Source organism: Gopherus flavomarginatus, chromosome 5, assembly GCF_025201925.1.
Source record: "Gopherus flavomarginatus isolate rGopFla2 chromosome 5, rGopFla2.mat.asm, whole genome shotgun sequence".
NCBI classification, from domain to species: domain Eukaryota; kingdom Metazoa; phylum Chordata; order Testudines; family Testudinidae; genus Gopherus; species Gopherus flavomarginatus.
The window spans coordinates 56119734-56142375 of record NC_066621.1 but is presented as its reverse complement, the minus strand read 5'-3'; the positions used below and the strand labels follow the sequence as shown (position 1 = coordinate 56142375).

The following is a 22642-nucleotide window of genomic DNA, read 5'->3' as shown; positions in this document are numbered from 1 at the left end:
TATATTTAACTATGCTATAATTTTAAAACCCAAGTGATTGTTTTTTCCATATATTTTAGGATGCTTCCTAATTTCCATTCAGGATTCAATATTGGTGTGACATAAAAACTGGGGACTGGTGAGTGAGAGTGTGGGGAAAGAGGAAGAAGGGGCTCCAATCACCTTCTGGTGGATGGGGGCCTCTGATCCCATCTTTCTGGCTGCCAGGAGGAATGTGAAGAACCTAAAGGGAAGGGGACAAGCCGGTCAAGGCGTGTTCAGAAGGGATGTGGTAGTGAGGGGAATGCTGACAACTCTTGGTAAATTGTTTCCAGGCTGATCATTTGCTTCCTGAAGGCTGAGTATCCTTGTGAGAAGTCTAGCTAGCTGGCATGTTCCTTCTCATGGCTATAGAGCATGTTCACTGAGCACATCTAGAATTCCCTGTAAAGAAGAAGAGGCAGACAAACACTAACTGCCCAGAATCAGCAAAGTTGTCACAAAAAAAGGATTTCTGCGGTGAAGAGGAAGGTTTTGCACAAACTTCCCCAACTGGCAAATTTTGAGGCCACGCATGTAACTCTCACATCTCTGATTATATGGTACAAATAGATACAGGATGTGACAGTTTTCGTAATTGTTCTTTGCACCAATGTAGTACTCTTCATGCAAAAGTCACCAAAATATTAAGTAATTTAGCTTCACAGTACTGCTATGGGACGTTTATGTATAATTATTCTCATTTCACAGATGGGAAAACAAGACACAGAGACATTACATCACCTGTGCAACATCAGACAATGAGTCAGTGGCAGAACCTATAACACAATCCATAAATTGTTACTCTGCGTCCATACTCGAATCACAAAAACTACACTCTCTTTAACAGAAGGAATTCTTTTGCATGAATGAGGATCACATCTCCAAAGGGACTTGAAAGAATGACCTTCAAAATCAAAAGGAACAACTTTTCTACCTTAGCTAAAGTAGAACCATTCACTGTTGACAGAAGTACTTATATCTTTTCTGCAGGCCTCCATCCACTAGAGGGCAAGACCCTAGTGTATTTTCTGCAAATTAACAAAGCACTTGACCACAAGCCTGCAAATAGAAGGAGCTGTTCCAGTAATGAGTATACTTGGCGTACATACTACATTAGCAGGCACATGTACCAAAACATTGATAAGAGGACTTGAGCCAAGAGAAGATTCTCAAAACCTAACAACCTGTATTCACAGAATAGGGAACTGATTTTTACAAAAACACAGAATCATCAAAAAGTAGAGCTGGATGGGACCTTGAGAGGTCATCTAAGCCAACTCCCTGCAGTGAGGCAGACCCAAGTATACCTAGACCATCCCTGACAGGCATTTGTCTAACTTGTTCTTAAAAACCTCCAGTAATGGGGATTCCACAGTGTCCTTTGAAAGATTATTTCAGTACTTAACTATCATTATAGCTGGAACATTTTCCCTAATATTAGTCTAAATCTCTCTTGCTGCAGATTAAGCCCATTAATTCTTGTTTTACCTTCGGTGGACATGGAGAACAATTGATCATGATCCTCTTTATAACAGCCCTTAACATATTTGAAGACTGTTATTTTGTTGCTCTCCTTTGGATTCTCACTAATTTAGCCATACTTTTCCTAAAGAGTAGCACCCCAAAATTGGACACAGTATTTCAGCAGAGGCCTTACAAGTTCTTTGCAGAGCAGAACAATTACCTCTCTTGTGTTACATATGACACTCCTGTTAATACACTCCAGAATTATATTAGCCTTTTTTGCAATGACATCACACTGTTGGCTCATATGACATTTGTGATCCACTATAAACCCCAGATCTTTTTTCACAATACTAGTCCCTACTTAGTTATTCCCCATTTTGTATTTTTCCTTCTTAAGTGAAGTACTTTGCGCTTGTGTCTATTGAATTTCATCTTGTTGATTTCAGACCAAACCTCCAATTTGTCAAGGTCACTTTTTATGCCCTCCAAAGTGCCAGCAACCCCTCCCAGCTGGGTGTCATCTGTAAATTTTATAAGCATGTTGATGTTGATGATGCTAATCACCTTGATTTCAAGGACGATGTTGACAATCACAGTTTGTATAGACCAATTTGGAGAGAACAACTATTACTGCACTAGCCACAGAGCCATTTGCCTAGCTGTGTTGATAGAGCTGCACATTGTTTCTGTGTCTGGCGCTGTGCCTCCAGCTGCTCAACACGATTCTTCTCATGATTCCCTTACAGTGTAGGGCCATGCAATATGATCACTCACCAGCTGCTCAAAGGTCAGAAATGTTAGTTTTGAGCAGATTTTGATTCATGGTGCCTTTGAAGCATTTCATCTGTCCTCCATGCTTATGATTGCTGGAGCTTAATTCAGAATATAAGACTTGTTTTGATAAACGGGTCTCAGGCATACAAATTACATGGCCAGTCCATCTCAACTGGGTGCAGATCAAATGAATCTTGATGTAGACCGAACTTCTGTATTGTAAACCCAGTCCTGCCATTTGATGCCCAGCAACTGTTGTAGGTGTTGCAAACGGAAACTGTCAAGTTTTTAAATGTGCCATTGATAACAGGGTCCATGTTTTGCACCCATAAAGCCGTGAGGACAACAGCATTATGGATTTTGGTTTTTGCCTGTAGGCAGATTTTATTTTGCTTCCAGTTCAGTTAAGTATACTCCCCACTCCATTATCCATGTCATTAATGAAAATGCTGAAAAGTACCGGACCTAGAACAGACTCCTGAGACTTCCCACTAGATACACCTCCCAGTCTGACAGTGAACAACCAATAAGAGCTCTGTTGAGTACGGTCTTTCAACATTCATGCACCCACCTTATAGTAATTTCATCTAGACCATATTTCCTTAGTTTGCTTATGAAAATAGCATGTGGGACTGGGTCAAAAGCTTTACTAAAATCAAGATATGTCACATCAACTGGTTCCCCTATATCCACTAGGCCAGTGAACCTATTCAAGGAAGAAATTAGGTTGGTTTGGCATAACTTGTTTGTGACACATGCATGTTGGCTATTACTTATTACACTTTTACACTCTAGGAGCTTGCAAATTGATTGATTGTTACATGTTAAAACAGGGTTCAAATATGGCAGCTGCTGACTCATATTCTAACACAGTTTGTCCAGGTGTTGTGGGTGGGGGAAAAACTGTGTTAGAGTTATACTCAAAAACAGCTGTCAGCTTTGTCTAGCCTCAAACAGAGTTTGGTCCTGTCCATATTGGCTAGTTGTAATTCAGTACTGCTAATCCCCATTGTTCAAAAATCATGAGTCAGCCCCCCAAAACATGCTACTGGGTTAGAAATCATGAGATTTTAATTTAAAAGTGGCTCATTTTATTTTTCTTCTGATTTTTGAGCCTTTAGGTGGCACTCAAATCACTTTTTAAAGATTTTCCTACCAACTATGAGGGCTAGAAACTTCCCTTTTTATCTTTTTTTTTTTAATGAAAGCTAGGATTTACAGATAATAATATGATTCCAGGAGCTTTAAAGAAACCAAATAATTCAAAAGTTGGCAACACCATGTTTGAATTCTGTATGAACATCATTTTCAAACATAGTTCTCATTTCAATGTAGACAATACATAAAGCAATAGCTCTATCACGTCATTAGTTGTTAATAGTGCTAACTTCTATAGCCATTTGCCAGGCTTTCAGCCAGAAGAGGGCAAAACCATTACAACGGTGGCAAATTTTAAACAACAGTTTTGTACATTAGGTCACCCCTGAAAGGTATGTTTGTTCTGTGGGAAGCACAGTTAATTTCTACTACCATTTACTGAGAGGATACAACACCATTAAATCTTAAATTTAAGTCTGCAAAGCTCTCCCATAATTTGTAATCTCAAGCCAGACAACTGTAATGAACTTCAATACTTATAATACAATCACTGCCTCTAAAAGAAGACAATAATAACTTCTTGAGTTTCTGGTCAATGAACCAAGTATTGTGGGCACTCCTAGAATTCAAAGAAAATATGACACTTGGCTTTTACATGCCAGGTTGATGCCATATTGGAAGCACTGTATATTGCTACAGGTATAAACAGTAGAGAGAAAACGTTGTCTGAAATTATTACACTGGCACAGAGCAGAGCACTATGGATAAAATGTTTCCTATAATAAAAGTTTTTCCTTGAGCTTAAAACACGATTGTATTGAAGCACAAGGGGACTATATTTGGAGTTCTTGGCTAAGAAATTTGTCTTTAAAAGGTCTATGATTAAAAAGTCAGCATTTTAAAAACCTACTGACATTTGATAACTTCAAAGTTTTAAAATTCTGTCGATGTGAGTAACGGCTTGAAAGGATTTTACTCATTTTCTGAATGTGAAACTAATCAACAATAACCCCAGTCCATAAAATAATTAAAGGCTCACTTCTACTGACTGTTTAAAAATAAATATAATATTAAAAAACTGGTAAAGTGATGAAATATAGTTCTTTAATGCAGTCTTCAAAATGCTACCCACCCCCACACTGAGTGGGGGAAATCGATAGGGCTGGTAACATAAGGGGGCAGCCTCAGCAGCAAGGGAGGGAGACACTCGCTAAGAGGCTCCAGGTACTTACTCCCCACCTCTTGGAGTCTCTGGCACCCATCGGCCAGCTGGGGAGGAGGAGTACTGATTATCAGCATTCCACAGCTCCAGGATATAACCTGGAGCACATGGGTAGTGGGTGGAGCTCCACTTCAGGGAGGCTAGCCCTGGCTCCGCCCCTTCTTCCCCCTCCACTGCCAATGCCCCGAGACACCCTCCTCCGTGGCCAGGGCCCTGAGACCCCCTGACCCTCCTCCACGACTGAAGCCCCAAGACCCCCTGCCCCCCACCCGCAAGGCCACAGGAGCCCCAGGCCAACCAGATCCCTGACCTCTCAGCCAGCCGGAGCCCTGACACACATACCCCGACCTGCTTGGAGTAGCCCCAGGCTGGCCGAAGCCCCTGCAGCCACACCTCCCCTCCACAGACCCAAAGCTGCCCTGCAAAAATTTAAAAGTTCTTCTCTTCTTCTCTCTTCTGGAAGAAGAACCTAAGCTTTTGGTATGTTCCATGCAGATTCTAGGGCGGCTGAGGAGGCAGTATGTGTTAGTCAGTATCCCAGGTTCATCAGTAATCTCCCTGCAGTCCAGAGAGATTACAAATGAACCTAGGAAACTGAATAGCACATACTGCATCCTCAGCCATCCCCGAACCTCCTAACCCACAACCGGGGACCCACAGCAGCGGTTGCACTAGAGGAGGCAGAGTCTTCCCTGGCCTATTATACCTGTCGCCCATACTGGAGCAGGGGCCATGTAGAGATTCTTGCAGCTCTGTTCCAGCAGCCCCACCCTACCCATCCTGAGCGAGAATGGGAATTGAGCTTGACGGATGTTGCATGTCTATCTGACCACCTGCTTAGTAGAGGACCAGGAAGTTTTTCACCTTCCTCACAGCACCTTCAAGCCACAGTAGGTTAAGTATGAATGTGCTCAGGACCTAACTGAGATACTTGGCTCGTCTTTTAATCTGTCGCGACTTGTGACTCATTTCCAGTGCAATGATAGGATAGAAGACAGCCAGGGTTGGTGGGCTTTGGGCTCATGGGATAGGGTGAGACTGTGAAGTCCCCAACCTTCTGCACCCTTTGTCCTTCTCATAGGAGGAGAGGTAGTAGGACTCATAGCAAGCTGAGTCCCCAGAGGGTGGGCTGAAGAGCGCCTACCCTGAGTTCCAGTTTATTCGGTAGGAGCCCTGTAATCCCTGCTCTGAAACCACTTATATGCCTGGCATAGGAAAGTTTGGGTGATGGGTGAGTATTGCCCCTCCCTTGTGTTAAAGTTTAATAAAAGTTGTGCCCTGCAACTTAAAATTTATCCAAGTGTCTGCCCTCATTTCACCGCGATGGCCGAGCAATGCTTTTTATCACCTTCCAGATAAGAAAACACCTGGAATTTAAGGACTACGTTTCCAAACATGGGCACCCAAAATGTGTCAGCAAAACTCACACTGCATTCTCAAATGGGCTTTTGTACACTACAAATGGGTAGCTGTGCATCCAAGTATCCATTCATATATACAGCTGTGGAATGTGAGTGCAATAAAATTGCAGTGCAATTTTGCAGGCATTACTTAGACACTGACTTTTGAAAATTTGGCCCTAAAAGCACATTTTTGCTGGCTTTTGTGTTTGCTTTAGTGGCTAAGCAATTATCTGTACAAAGCAGTCTATGCACAAACAAAGTACACCTCTACCCCAATATAACGTGACCCTATATAACACGAATTCAGATATAACACAGTAAAGCAGTGCTCCAGAGTGGGCGGGGCTGCAAACTCCGGTGGATCAAAGCAAGTTCATAAGAACATAAGAACAGCCGTACCGGGTCAGACCAAAGGTCCATCTAGCCCAGTATCTGTCTACCAACAGTGGCCAATGCCAGGTGCCCCAAAGGCAGTGAACCTAACAGGCAATGATCAAGTGATCTCTCTCCTGCCATCCATCTCCATCCTCTGACAAACAGGCTAGGGACACCATTCCTTACCCATCCTGGCTAATAGGCATTTATGGACTTAACCACCATGAATTTATCCAGTTCTCTTTTAAACGCTGTTATAGTCCTAGCCTTCACAACCTCCTCAGGCAAGGAGTTCCACAAGTTGACTGTGCGCTGCGTGAAGAAGAACTTCCTTTTATTTGTTTTAAACCTGCTGCCTATTAATTTCATTTGATGACCCCTAGTTCTTGTATTATGGGAATAAGTAAATAACTTTTTCTTATCCACTTTCTCCGCATCACTCATGATTTTATATACCTCTATCATATCCCCCCTTAGTCTCCTCTTTTCCAAGCTGAAGAGTCCTAGCCTTTTTAATCTTTCCTGATATGGGACCCTCTCCAAACCCCTAATTATTTTAGTTGCCCTTTTCGGAACCTTTTCTAGTGCTAAAATATCTTTTTTGAGGTGAAGAGACCACATCTGTACACAGTATTTGAGATGTGGGCGTACCATGGATTTATATAAGAGCAATAAGATATTCTCAGTCTTATTCTCTATCCCCTTTTTAATGATTCCTAACATCCTGTTTGCCTTTTTGACTGCCTCTGCACACTGCGTGGACATCTTCAGAGAACTGTCCATGATGACTCCAAGATCTTTTTCCTGACTCTTCGCAGCTAAATTAGCCCCCATTATATTTTATGTATAGTTGGGGTTATTTTTTCCAATGTGCCTTACTTTACATTTATCCACATTAAATTTCATTTGCCATTTTGTTGCCCAATCACTTAGTTTTGTGAGATCTGTTTCAAGTTCTTCACAGTCTGCTTAACTATCTTGAGCAGTTTAGTATCATCTGCAAACTTTGCCACTTCACTGTATACCCCTTGCTCCAGATCATTAATGAATAAATTCAATAGGATTGGTCCTCGGACTGACCCTTGGGGAACACCACTACTTACCCCTCTCCATTCTGAGAATTTACTATTAATTCCTACCCTTTGTTCCCTGTCTTTTAACCAGTTCTCAATCCACGAAAGGACCTTCCCTTTTATCCCATAACAGCTTAATTTACGTAAGAGCCTTTGGTGAGGGACCTTGTCAAGGGCTTTCTGGAAATCTAAGTACACTATGTCCACTGGATCCCCCTTGTCCACATGTTTGTTGACCCCTTCAAAGAACTCTAATAGATTAGTAAGACACGATTTCCCTTTACTGAAACCATGTTGACTATTGCTCAACAGTTTACGTTTTTCTATGTGTCTGACAATTTTATTCTTAACTATTGTTTTGACTAATTTGCCCAGTACAGATGTTAGACTTACCGGTCTGTAATTGCTGGGATCACCTCTAGAGTCCTTTCTAAATATTGGTGTTACATTAGCTAACTTCCAGTCAGTGGGTACCGAAGCCAATTTAAAGGATAGGTTACAAATCTTAGTTAACAGTTCCGCAACTTCACATTTGAGTTCTTTCAGAACTCTTGGGTGAATGCCATCTGGTCCCGGTGACTTGTTAATGGTGAGTTTATCAATTAATTCCAAAACCTCCTTTAGTGACACTTCAATCTGTGACAATTCCTCAGATTTGTCACCTAAAAAAGCCAGCTCAGGTTTGGGAATCTCCCTAACATCCTCAGCCGTGAAGACTGAAGCAAATAATCCATTTAGTTTCTCTGCAATGACTTTATCATCATCCTTTTGTATCTTGATCATCAAGGGGCCCCACTGGTTGTTTAGCAGGCTTCCTGCTTCTGATGTACTTAAACATTTTGTTATGACCTTAGTTCGACATAACGCGGTTTCACCTATAACGCAGTAAGATTTTTTGGCTCCTGAGGACAGCGATGTATTGGGGTAGAGGTGTAGTTGTTTTTCAAAACTTTTGTTGCTCTGACTCTGTATTCCACATTAAGGATTATTTGCATACAGTAACATAATTAGCATGGATAATCTCCTTGGTTTAAATGGGAATTAACTAGAAAAGGTGGCACTGGAATATTCCAATTGACTTTGTGTTGGAACTGGAGCTGGAACTGCTTTAAAGCCAGTTCTGAAGGAATGTTAGGTTCATTTTCCATTCCTGCACACTCTGTGCCAATCTCATCAATCCTAAGGAAGGATAGGCCAATCAGAAGGGAAGTTAGATGGGATACACAACTGCTTCTCCCCGCTTGACAGAGGGGGCAGGAGTCATGCAGAGACTGTGAGGTACTGGAGCTTTCAGAGTTCATGGTTGTCCCTGTAATGTTATCTGAAAGCACCTTTCTGAATTCAAGGAGACCCTGTACAGACCTTCCTTTCTTGGCCTTTGGATTTAGTTAGCATCAGGGGAAAAGTATGACTGCTGCATAGTCACTCTATTAGGATTCCAGCTTTATGCTCTGGACGCAGAATCAGCCTGGGTCAGGGAGCTTCAGTTGCCTCTCCATAGAGGAGAGGGGTCAAGATTTGCCCCTTAATATGTAATTTTATTACTACTACTTATGTGTGTAGGTCATACCATATAATACACAGTATGCGCTACCAGTATTGTACAGATGGTACCGACTGCACCGATAGCAACCCAAAATATATCACCAAATCAAAAACGAAAGGGATAAAAAAGAACAGGAAAAAAACTAAGACAATACAAAAGGAAGGTATTAAACATACCAGATCTTAAAAGGCTAACTCTGGCTATTACAAAATTGTGACATTCCATGAGATAGTGACCTTGGCAACATAATAAAAAAGAACCAATATCACTTCTTACAAAAGGCCAAGGATTAACTATAGGTTTGTAGAGTTCTTTAGCAACTCAAATCTAAAGTGGACACACGTGTAAGTACAGGTTGATATTGGCACATATAAAAATTTTGTGACATGCTGAAAAACTGGAAAGATCTGTACAAGCCTCAATTATAATTAGGAAGAAGTGTAAATAGTCTTGGAGACTAACAAAGCTAGTTGTACAGTACAGAACTTCAGAGGTCATAGTTTAATTGCTGGTATTTCAACCATAGTATTTTCAATGAGCCACTCTTAGACTTGCCATGCTGGGAGAGTCATCCCTTAGATAACTTGCCAAGGATAAAGGACAAAACTTGAGAGATATTTTAATGTCTTTTATGCACAGTTCTGCCATATCTGCTATAACTTCAACCTTCTCTACAGCCGGAAGGGGAAATAAGCAGCTCACTCTTGAACTCCTGGCCAGCTCTTTTTTTACAGAACAGCAGAAGGATTCATCCAACACTCCCTTTCCAGAGACATTTATCTGCTGTTAGTGCTAAGCCTGGTAACCTGAATCCTTTCATGAATTCAGATTCCCCACATAGCAACACACCATGTCACAACTGCCCCACTAACTCTAAATGGAGGAGGGGTTACACGTCCTTAAGTTGGCACAAAAGTTACATATGTAAAGACTTCGTTCTTGTATTATCTAGTAACAGGATAGGCTGTCAGTGCCTGGGTGTGTCTCAAGACACTAGCTTAAGCACGCTAAGGAGAGGAAGGTTGATATGGGGAAATGAACAAAACCAGGGAAATACTAGAGAGAAGTCCTGTCAGAAAAACTAGTTACAGTACATCATCTGCATTTACACAGAGTGAAATTAGGAGGCACTGACTTGATACAGTTCAAGAAATATGAACATGTAATGGATGAAATGGAGTTCTGAATTAATAGTTAAGATTCAATGCTCCCAGATATAAGGAGGCAAGCTATAAGATTTATATTTCTTAATTTTGTAGAAAAACATATTCAGTGTTCATAAAGTACAGTGTAAAACATTTATAACTATAATGCAGTGATGTTATCCAGTCAAAAACAGGACTGGAGTTATTTGACTAGAGAACAAATTGATTTATTAATATTTTCATGGATTAAAAATGACAAGATTTGTTCATAATGATGAGTGGTATCATTTCATTTATTTATGAGTAGAGCTGATTATGAATTCTCTGTTGAAATATTTTTCACTGAAAAATATGATTTCAGAAAAATCAACATTTTTAGCAGGAAAATGCTGATTTTGAAAAAAAAAAACCCAACAATTTTCCATTGGGAAAATTTAAATAAAATATTTCATGTCAGTGTGACATTCATCACCATCTGTCAGAGCAACCACAATGTCTCATAGGATTTGTAGTCTGAGTTTTTCATGCCCCCATTCTCCTTTATGCACTTCGTATCCTGTTTGGATTACATTTTCCATGATGCACTGTGGCTCCCCTCTGGATGAACTGCCACGGTGCATCATGGGACTCCCATGACAGCAGATCATCAGGAAAATTCAGTGTGACTAGGGATCCCAGCCCACAGAGAATCATGTTGGATGAGTCATCTTAATTTCAACTCCCATGAGACACTGCGGCAGCCCAAGTGGATGTAGGCTACTGTTGAAATATTTTGCATCTGAATAAAAATTTTGCTGAACTTTTGTTCCATGAATAGTTTTGATATTGCAGCTTGTCACCCTTCAGGAGAAACACAAATGTCAAAACAGCAGTATTTCCTCTGAGATAGAAATTCTCCATTTATGAGTATATGGACAATCATAGAGTATTTTTGAAAATGCATGTGATTCCTGAGAGCTTTATTAATTGTAGCATGAATAATTATTTATCTAAAAAGCATTTCTGTAACTAATTTATAGATTATTCTCCATTCATTATTCTCCTGTTCAGAAAGATTCAGAGAGCAGAAACAATTCCATGTAACTTAGGCGGCCAAGCACAAGCAACAAACAGTAATTGAAGGAAGTAGCTAATAAACAACCTATAATACAGTCTGGACACATTAGCACAGCTGTGAAATCCAGTTTCAGCAGTCGAAAACCCAGGCTTACAATGCAGTGTGGATGCTCAAGCACAGTCTTCGAAACACCAAGTCAACAGATCTGGGTCCCACAAGCCCAAGTGTAGTGTGCAATGCAGACATATCTTAAATGATGTTTCAGGATGGCTCAGAGTATACACTGTAAGGTATCACCGTTTCTGTTTTGTTTTTTTCCTGTCCTTTGCTATATATATGTTACTATCTGATAAAAACGTGCAAAACATTTTAAATTTGTGCCCAGGAATTTAGCTGCACACCACTCATTAAAGATACTGGTAGGCACTTAGCTATGTGTCCATTCCATGTCAGATTGTGGGAATTAAGGAAGCAGTGTTCGGTGTATTCATAACAGCAACTCACCCTCTGCATCTTCTGGCCTTGTAAGGTCAATAACTCCTGGGCCCAGTTTTCCATCTTCACTGGGTTTCCCTGTTAACTGTGGGCCTAAATTCTCAAAGCGTGTTCTTTCCTGGAAAAGACAAGAGATACTATTAATGCTCCCTATATCTTAGTCCTATGCCTATGTCTATGTTTATGTACAGACATATGCCTTTTCTTTTCTTTTCCTGAGTGAATTAAATGAGCAGGTTTTAATTAAAAGTGTAGTTTAGAACATAAAGTTGAGGGCTTCACTTTCATAGGTTCTGAGCAACCAGAGTTCTCATCAATGTCAGTTGGAATTATGAGTATTCAGCACTTCTGAAAATCAGGCCCTAAGGTTTCAATGCGAAAATATACATAGAAGCTTCCAAATTAGGCTGAACTGCACCTTTATAATGTATAAATGATGGTACATTCAACCGCAGAAAACTTTTGGCAAGAAGCAGTGCTGATCTATGCTGCACACTTTGTCTTTCCACTAAACGTTGTGACTTAAACTGGAAAAAAAACAATCGACATTTGAGAGACACTAAAATTTAGAACTTGAAAGAAAAGTTCCTATTAAAACATGCTGCTAATTTAATGGAAAAAGCACTTTTTTTCCACTAAGAGATCCAAGTTTGCATCATACCCCTGAGAAAACACAAGTCTGAATTTTATGCAAGAGGCTTTCAAAGACAAGTATTCAAAGAAGGAATAGTACATGACAGAACTGATACTATTATTTTGTCTAGGAATTTCAACTGAACCTCAATGGGAATTGAAAAAGAGAGGAGACGGTGCTTGCTCCTAGAAAAACACAAAGCCTTTGAGAGCTGGAGACCTGCACAGGAAAGCTGGACCTGGAACTGTAAAATGAAAACTAAGGGAGGCATTTTATGTGTTAACCTAATCTTCAATCAAAGAACTACAGGGAAAAAGCACTACAATCGACAGTGCAATATTCCTTCACAATGTGAGTCTCTGTAGTACTCTATATCAGTAGCTAAGTGTTCAATGGTTATCATTAATTTAGTGTTCTCATTTGAAGGAACACAACATGTTTTCCCCCTTGCCTTGTTGTTATTTCTTCAGACTAAACTTGGTATTATGTTGTACTTGTGAATGAATGAAACCTTGTTGTTCATTACTATGAAACAATATTAAATGTCATGTCAGCTTGAATTTACAGACATGAAATACCAGCTTTCAGCTCTGCGAACAGTTTCTGCATGTTATACTTAATGCATTATGCAGAAGTAGAGTGCTGATTGCTGTTCAGTCTATTGTTCAATGACCTAGTTCTGTACTGAGCATTTTAGACATAAGAAGAAAACATCATGAGTTTTCTCTCCTGCACAATGTTTAGAAACTTAGAAATGTTCTTAAAGACCAAACATACAATTACTTGATGGCTGTTGTGCCTCATTTGTTCAATCTCAGTTCATTTGTGCTGTCTAATCTGATTATTTTTTGAATATCATTATATTTCTATAATTAATTCCCATCAGCCAAATTGTTCAGGAAGCCTTTTGATTCTTCAGATCATGGAATATATTTAAATCTACATGGGAAGAAAACACAACACAAAACCAATTCACTGGGTTTACCACCACAACATGCAGCTGAGGAGTTTCAGGTACTAATTGCATTTTTAAAAGTTTCTTAAAATCTTCCATCCATTTTACAAGTTAGCTTTGCATTTTCATAATGGAGTAACATTCTCCATGCTACTGAGTTGGTTTTGTAGTGTAGCTTTCCTATATAATGTATCTATTGATGAGGGAACACAGAGAGGAAATGTGACTTAGAGACAGGCAAACTAACACTACAAGGCCAACATTATTCTCAAATGTTCTATAATCTAACAATAATCCTGTACCATCAGGATGGAATCTGCTTTGCTGGTAGATAGGAATGAATTTTTTTTAAGTGTTCCTTGGTCCATTGTTGAGGGGCTAGTTTAGACTTTCACAATTTGCGCTCAAAATAAAACAAAAATCAGTACTAAGAAAGGCAGCCTTTAGCACACCCCATTTCTCTTTCCAAATATTTGCATTAAAGCCTGCAGTAGTCTTGGAAGAACAACCGTTAAGTGTGGTTTAGAAAAAGGAGAAATATCTTTTTACTATTAAAATCAACAGAACCTGCTATATATCAATATGCACATTTGACGTATCTTTCTAGTCATTCATTCTCTTTGATTTTTTACCAGAAAATATTCTCTATTAAAGAAAAGGAAAAAAACTTTCTGAAAGAATATCAATATTTTGATATAGAAGGAGAAAAGGGGAAATTACATGATAAGGGCAGAAATAGCAAGACAAGAAAGCTTACACAATAATAATACCTTTTCTTCTAAAAGAATTGAAGTCCACTTATGACTCAGTAATAACCTCTGATTTTCAATTCATAGGAAAATATACCACAGCTATTATTTCTCAATATATACATTGGAATGCCTTTTTAGTCTAATTTTTTTTCAATGAAAAATATTCTTCACAGTGATGCTTATATCATCAATATTTGGATGAGGTATTAGTAAAACTTATATGAAACGTTTTTATGAACTTAGTATTTAAAGGGACACTCAACCTGTTTAGGTCACAACCTTTTCCTTTCTTTAGGGCTTATCCTAGTAGGCTTCACGTCAACCAGCTAACATATGATGAAACCACAACTTACCTTGTTTACACTATGATTTTAAAATGTGTTAGTTATCACATTTAAAAAAAAACACGCTTTCTCCTAGTGCAAACAAGTCCTAAAGGAAAATAAATTCTAAATAGCCTATAGCCACATAAACAAACATCTACATGTACATATTGTAAAATATTTTTAAAGTGTGGGGTACACACACGCGCACATGTATATATATATGTAATGAGTATGTGTATTTGTTAATGAGTATGTATATAAGCACATACCCATTAACAAACAAATACACATACCCATTACATCCACAAACACACACGCATGTGCAGCCGGAAATATATACACCTACACAAGCTATATATATTTTTGCTTCTTAGCCACACAGAGCTAATTTGTTTTATGTTTTTAGTTAAGGTGCATCTTCCAGGGATAGGGTGTGGTTTTTACCTCCCTTTCAAAAGGTAATTTTGGAAATCTAAACAGATGGACAATATCCTTTAATACTGTCTGCATATCATCTGCTGTACATTCATACAAAGTTACTCACTTTAAATTGTGTAATTTCAAGAAAGCGCTTAGGACATGATCCTGTAAATCTTTACTCATGGGAGTAGGCCCACAGAAGTAAAAAAAAACTAAAAATGTGCACGATCAGGGACTTTTGCCGAAACTGAAATCTCTCTCAAGCACAGTTTGGGCCCTTTTGTGTATGTTAAAAATACAGTAAAAATTAATCCCTACTTTAAAATTAGTAGAAGGAAAAAATTCTTCTTGCAACAGCCAAATCTTCATTTTCATTCAGTGACATGATTATGCACTTATTTATTCATTGTCAGTCACAAACATGCAAAAAACATAAAAGTTATTAAAAAAAATTAAAGTCTGTTCTACTGTGTTGTAGGGCTATTGGTTCTCTAAGTGCTTTGAAATTATGATGTATGAGGTAGATGTTGCATATTAAATAAAGATATTTAAATGATAAAGCCCCTTTAGTGAGAGCTGATGAATGTTAAACGTTACGAGCCACAAGACTGTGGAATCCATCATATTCACACTCAATGATGGAACAGCCCCAGTGATGACAGATAGACTGCTAGATTATTATCCCTTATTTCCAGAGTCACCGAGCAAGCCAGCCAACCCCTTAGGCATTATTTTTAACTTTGCATTAAATTAGCAACTTTTCCCTCATTTCTGTGGCAGGGATTATCAATTCTTCCTGCGTGTGCGGAAGGTAAAGGGATGGTTTAGTCAACCGAGAAGTGGCGGAAGCAAGGCCCTTCCTACAAAGCTGCAAACTTCAAATTACTAGAAACAAATATAAAATTGTGATCTTCTGGAAGAACAGCAATGAAACAGTAAGCACACAATAATGGCTTTTCTCTGCACTTAGATAAAAGCTGAATTTTTGATGTGCACAGTATATTTTCATAAAATTTTATATACTATGTTTTATACACTTATTGGCTATTCCATAATAATGTGTGTGCTAACAGTAAAATTGCTCTTAAATTTATGTGTGTTATTTATACGTTCCCACGTAACAATGCTTTTTGTTGTAAAAAATATTCTGTTTATTAATGTAACTTTACAACCACTGCATCCAAGATCCGTGGTAAATTAATGACATTTTTATTATTTTATAGTGTCATTAAATTTTTACTGATCATTCCATCAAACAGAAGCAATAAAGGCCATAATGTAAACTGGGACACTTAGATCAGGGGAACAGGAAGGCATTCCATATAGTCTGAAGTAAACGACTTGCTATAAACGATATTTATACCATCTTTAAGCTTGTGAGAATACTTGGACAAGTTTGGCAAAACTGTTTCAGTAGTGCAGTAGATTGTGTACTTAAATAACAGTTTACTTGCCAGCAAGACAGGGTTTTTTCAAACCAGATGCGAGATGACTGATTGCATCCATCTCTTGAAAAACAATATACGAAATGTAATAATACACTGGATACCCCTCCCTTCTGGATTAACAAGACGGATCAGACTATACCCATGCCTCAAATTATTTCAACATGCTAGCTTTTTCCACATCTGAAATGTGTGTTCAGACGAAACTGGAAAATGGCATACCAGCTGATCTTTGTGTGAAAGGGGTTTGTTCTATTTTTTTTTCCAAACAAATACATTTTATTTAAGTAGAAATGGCTGGACAATGATGTAATACTCTTTGTTTCAATAGTTTAACTTGGCAGCAGTTACCAACATTTATTTAAAGAGCCAAGTTCTAGAGTCTGAATTAATATGGGTCATTCACAGAAGCCACAGAGCTTATGCCTGAGGGGCTATTATATATCTGAGGACAGTATTTTAGTTGCAATTTTAGTTCGCTATAAATAATTATCACGCCTTTACATACAAAATACATTACAATTAGGTTATTCCACACTGAATGTCTCAACTAATTCTTTAGTGGCTTATTTGTTATTTGTGGTCTACTCTGTTTATATACCGTGGAATGTAAAAAACAGCAAAAAGCACCTGTGTTCAAAACATCAAAGGGGAAATTTTCAGCAAAACTTATATGGATTCATTCACACTATCCCTATTGATGTTAATAGGAATTGTGAGAATAAATCCCCCAGACACCTCAGCAAAATCTTATAGTTTCCTAAGAATGTGACTTATACAGACAACAACAAAGCAATTCAGAGCTCAGACTGACACTTTGTCCTTCCAACCCGCCATTCCATTGTGCATGAATCAGGAAACATTGTTCTGGGAGAACTCACAAGTCCTCCTTTCATCCTGAAAAGGTCAAGGAACAAATTCTCCCAGACTTTCCCCCAAGTTCCTCCTACTTTTTTATAGCTAGGACTGGAAAGTGAAATCACCCTCTGCTTAGAATCGTTTGCAATATCTTGGCACAGCAGGAATCATTACAAATTGACTTTCAGTCTTATCTCTAAATTTTGTATTTTTGGGACGGGGGTAGGAACTATCCTATCCTATCAGTTTGTAGTCAGAAAAATAAAAATCCCTGAAAAACGTAGTACAGTAGATGTAGAACTCCCAAAAAACTTGGTGGCATTAGTTCACAGGGATCCATATGAACCTTTCCCCTGTTTTAATTCATGTGGTTTTGCTTTGATTTCCAGTTGTGAACAAACTCCAAGCAGGACTTAACCAAACCCATCAATTTTGGCCAAGTTATAGGTGGAAACACTGAAAAATCATAGAATTTCTCACGGTTTCTCAATAGGAACCACAAATCTGTCCCAGGTTCACAAACTTTTGGCAATGTTTGTCTCAAGTTTGATATTTTCTCATGAATATTTTGCATGTCTAAAATTACAAGGTATCATATCACTCTGCGGCAAGACGTATTTAAAGATTTAGAGTGTGTGTATGTGTGTGCACACGCGTGAGAGAAAATCTGAGAAAAAAATTACAGCAAAACTGTAATAGTTATTTTTCAGCATTTTAATAACTGGGCCATTTTGCTAAAAGTTTCAGTATACTTGATGTACAGGTTGGATGAATGAACTCCAAATGTCTGTGACTTGAAGTTGATCCGACAAGACAAAATACCAAATCCCAGTAACTTTAACAATATGAAGGTAATGCTCCCAGTGGTCAGACTAAAAGGGCAATATAGTATATCTTCACTTGAAATCTTACTTTAGTTTTCTCAAGATTTCCAGGATGTCCATAAGGCACTCAGATACTATGATAATGAAGGTGGTATAAGAATTTATATAGAATAGAAAAGAATCCCTGCCTCAGCCTACAAGCGCCTATTGCAATATAGGATATATCTACATGGAGATAAACAAACCACAGCCGGCCTGGGTCAGCTGACTCAGGCTTGCAGGGCTGAAAAATTGCTGTGTAGATGTTTGGACTCAGGCAGGAGCCCAAGCTCTGGAATAGTGCAAGGGTGCAGCCTGAACCCAAGCGTCTACACAGCAATTTTTAGCCCCGCAGCCCGAACTCACCAAGCCTAAGTCAGCTGACCTAGGCCTGCCACGGCTGGGCTGCAACGCTTTTATCTCCATTTAAATGTTCCCATAGTGCTCCTGATGTACCATGCTGAACTGCACTGGGAGCATGTATCCTACTCAGAAGGAAGGGAGAACATTAAGTCCCGTTTTTTAAATATATTGTTTTGTGTTAAAATACTGTTGAAAAAACAAGCAATGCATTTGAAAGAAGGACTTATACTAATCCTGCTTAACCAGCTGGCTTCCATTATTCTGAATGTGACAACATGACACATACTGGGGCATCACAGGGGAGTAGGATTCTAGGGTTATTAACCCTCATGATTTTATTGCAAGTCTCACGATATTTGGGTTTCTTAAAGCCCCAGCTCCTGGAGTCAGGTGAACATGTGCAAATATCACTTTTTTATATAATGAAAGCTAAATTCTAGCCTTTGTGGCTGTGGAAAAAAACTTGGAAACATGAACATTATAGGTTCAAAAACCAGAAGACAAATATCAACAATTCACTGTCCTATTTTTTTTAATTGATTTTTAAGCAAATTGCATGATTTTAGAAGGTCTGACTCATGATTTTCAAGTGCCCTGTGGATGAGAATACTAGAAAGCCTCCATCATTGTTGGGGTGGATGTCATGAGATCTGAGTGAAGAAGTATGAAAGGAGTGTTAAGGTGAGGTCCCTGTATACTGGGCATTATTAGTGGCACTCAACACATATTTTTGAATTACTAGGTTTTTTTGCTTTTCAGGTTGCCTTTAAAAATAACACAGAATATAGTTAATTCTTTAAAAAGCTCAGATAGACAAATATTTCCTAGACAGGATTTTATGAGTTAATCCTTCCCCTCCTACCTATTAAACACTGACAGATTCTTAACTATTGCAGCACTTGCAGACACTCCTAAAATATGGATCTACCTCAGTTAGATTACTTTCAACAGGATTACTGCACTTACGGAACCCCCTAACCAAATGCTTTATATTTTTTTTCATATGGTTTTAATAAGGTTTTAACCAATTGCAAGGTTATTTATAAGTTTGCAACTCCCCAGTAGTTAGAGTTATGAAGCGTTCAGACTTAAGCATATCCAGTTGTGTGGTAACCCAACTACTGCTTTTATGCGGTTTCCAACTTTTTATTCATGCACAAAGGCATGATGCATGGCAGTATCCAAACACTTTCTGATTAACTCTTTGTTTCAGCAATACATTCACACAGCATTGTACTGTAAAATTATATAGTTCAACTGAAACGTGACAGGATTTTTATTAAAAACAATGAACTGTTGAATTCTGCCTAGAAAACTGATTAGTCCCAGAGAACAAAGGAATAATCAATTAAATTAACAGCTGGTAAATATAAAACAAAAAGAATTACCACTTCACACATCATATAATAAAGCAGTAGAATTCACTGGAGGTCAGAAGGAGCCCAAAGCCTGACCTGTCACTGGTTTTTAAAGGGACTAAATAATTTTATGACTATTAATAACATTTGTAATAACATACAGTAAAATAGAGATTACTGAATCTCCCGTTCCAAGGTGCAAGTTATTCACTTGCAGGGGTCAAGTAGACATTCCCGCCTTCTCCTTGCTGCTCTCCCCTCACAACACAACATCAGTGGATCATTGGCTCAGTGCATTATGGGAGGGAGGCTAATTTGCTTCGTATTGGTCACTGCTAGAAGCACAATACTGGATTTAATGGACCAATGATAAATTATGTAAGCAGCCCTATGTAACTTGTAAGAGTAAAGAATATGAATGCACCAATTTAGAAAACCCATTTTCTTTTAGTCCTACACATACATGTGCTATCATATTATTTTAAACAAAATATGATACTGAGCATACATTCTTCAGGAAATAATTGGGTTGTTCTACTTCTTTTTTACTTTGTTTCCTATACTAATGGGTATGAATCTGTGTGTGAGGGCAACTCAGCTGCTACATGTCCAACATAGCGATGTACCAAGTCCTACATGGCCCACCAGCAGAGTACAAACCTAGGACCTTCAGCATGGCATACAAACCTTTACCACTTCAGCTACTGGAGTAAATTAACTCATAGCAGCAGAAAACCTATTTTCCTCTAGTGAACTAGAGTTCCAGGCATGGCATAAGGGGGGTTGCAGGGTCTATAGCCACCCCAAAATTTGCCTTACACCACCACTCCCATAGCAGCTGCTGCTCTTCAGCTACCCAGCACTGAAGGCAGAGTGGAGAAAGTGGCAGCTACTGGCTGGGTTCCCAGCTCCAGCAGCAGTGGAAAAGTAAGCCCAGGCAGGGGCTGGGGAGCCTGAGAGCAGCCCCTGGCCCATGTCCCCACCTGCCAGGGCATACCACCCACTCGGACTGACCCACTGTGGCACAGGCTCCTGGTCCCCACCTTTCACAGCTGCTGCTCCCCCAGGGATCTGCCTGCCCCGGAGTCAGATCTCCACACCCAGGCAGCTCTTACCAGCTGTGAGCAGCCAGTGCCTTACGCTTCCTGGTTCCAGCTTCCAGCTCTGACTTGGCCATTGGGGGGTGGGGGCACGGAGCGGGGTAGGGTCTTGTGATGAGGGGGGTGCGGCTCCCTCACTGGAAAGAGGCTCGCACCACTCCATAGAGTTCACAGAACAAGCTTTGCTGAATTGGGCAATAAGACTATTACCCTGCACATATGTCGATACCTGAAAAATTTAGTAATTCTTAGAGTTAGAGTTCAGCAGAACTCAAGAGACTTTGATTTCCATTACTATGTTCAAACAACTGGACTCGACTTCTCTCTCACGCAAAGCACTGGGTGAGTATTTCAGGCTGAATATTTAAAGAGGACTGCAAGATAACACATCTTTAGCAAGTAGCCACATTAATATAACAAAGAGTAAAACTATTCTAGTTTCTGCTAAGAAAAACAATTTTGCTGGGAGAGAAAAAAGGAGTCATCGATTTCAGTTTTGCTGTGGCATAGTGCAGACCGCAACTGCACAAAGCAAAATTAGCTGCCTTCCACAGGAGTTTGGAAATGGACAGATTTACATAAATTTAGATTGTACATACATGCCAGTAGCCACATATCTTAAGAACTAGCATGATGTAATCTTATAAACTGTACATTTACAAAATATATGTAAAATTTAACATTTTATACCTGCATTCAGACATTCAGACTTGATTTTCTTACAGTTACTTTAATTCTACTATTGTGAGTGTCTGTGTTATGATAGGGTCTTTCATTATGTAATACAACATCATACGGAAAGCTATAATAAAAATGGCCTCCAGGATGCAATAACCACTAGACAACGTATGAAAAATACACTTTTCCTACATTTGGAATTCCTACTTTGACAATAATTATAATGGTTGAAAAACAGGACTTGGCAAATTGATTTTGAAAACAAAAAAACGGTCTAAGCCATAGCAAAAAGCTCAAACAGAATTGAACCCAAACTTTAAAATATATATCATTAAAAGTGTTAGTGTAATTCTGCATGTTTATTATACAAAAAAAAAGGGAATAAAAGTATTGCTAAATTAAAAGTCTCAGTATATTTGCATTAAAGTAAACAATGATGTAGCATGGTTGCAAAAAGGAACTCAGGTCTATTTAATGTTATCTCAGACAGAACTGAACCTGAACTTTTAAAATAAAGACATATTTCATTGTAAATTGTCTGCTATGTGCAGTTTGCATATTGACCAAGTAGGCAGAGGGTTTGTTTCTATTAATTTTGGGTAATTTTTTCTGAGTTTGTGATTTTTATTATCTAATTTTTCAAGCATTTATTTTGCATTTGCTGCAGCATTTTACTCTGTTTATTCTCAGGCGTCCTATGTTATGTTGAGAGAAAAAACACACATCACTAAAGAATCACTATGGATGACAATGGAACAATGATAGTAACATCATTATGCTGTGTCTTACCTCTTGTATCCCCATAACTGCCGTGTTTGCTTCTGATGATCTCAACCTCAAGAAAGTGTGCTGCTTACTGTTTGTGTCAGGAAGGCAAGATTACTGTGTGCAAGGTTAGCACATCAAGTATGATATACATAATGCCTGTGCAATAGACGTACCCTTCAACTAGGTCCCTTCTTTAATTTCAATTCAACAAGAAAAGAACTCTCAGGTTGCAGACACCTACTGCCTCTTATAGGCTCTGATCCTGCAAGGTACTGAGCACTCTGGCCCTGATCCAGCAAAGCACTTAAGCACATGAGTAGTCTTACTGAAGTCTGTGGGACTACTTACATGCTTAACATTAAGCATGTGCTGAAGTGCTTTGCCGAATAAGGGCCACAACGCTCAACACATTGCAAGATCAATCTCATACTGTACCTCAGAACAAA

The 22642-nt window shown here is 38.9% G+C and overlaps 1 protein-coding gene across 24 annotated transcripts in view; it reads right to left on the bottom strand.

The window, feature by feature from the left end:
• The window catches only part of SOX6 (SRY-box transcription factor 6), a 458734-nt gene that overhangs the window by 33948 nt on the left and 402144 nt on the right, over positions 1 to 22642 (bottom strand). For all 24 annotated transcript variants that reach the window (XM_050954523.1, XM_050954527.1, XM_050954538.1 and 21 more), the window contains one exon: positions 11686 to 11794. In XM_050954523.1, coding sequence (XP_050810480.1) covers positions 11686 to 11794 — 109 coding nt within the window. The remainder of the gene's footprint in view (positions 1 to 11685; positions 11795 to 22642) is intronic.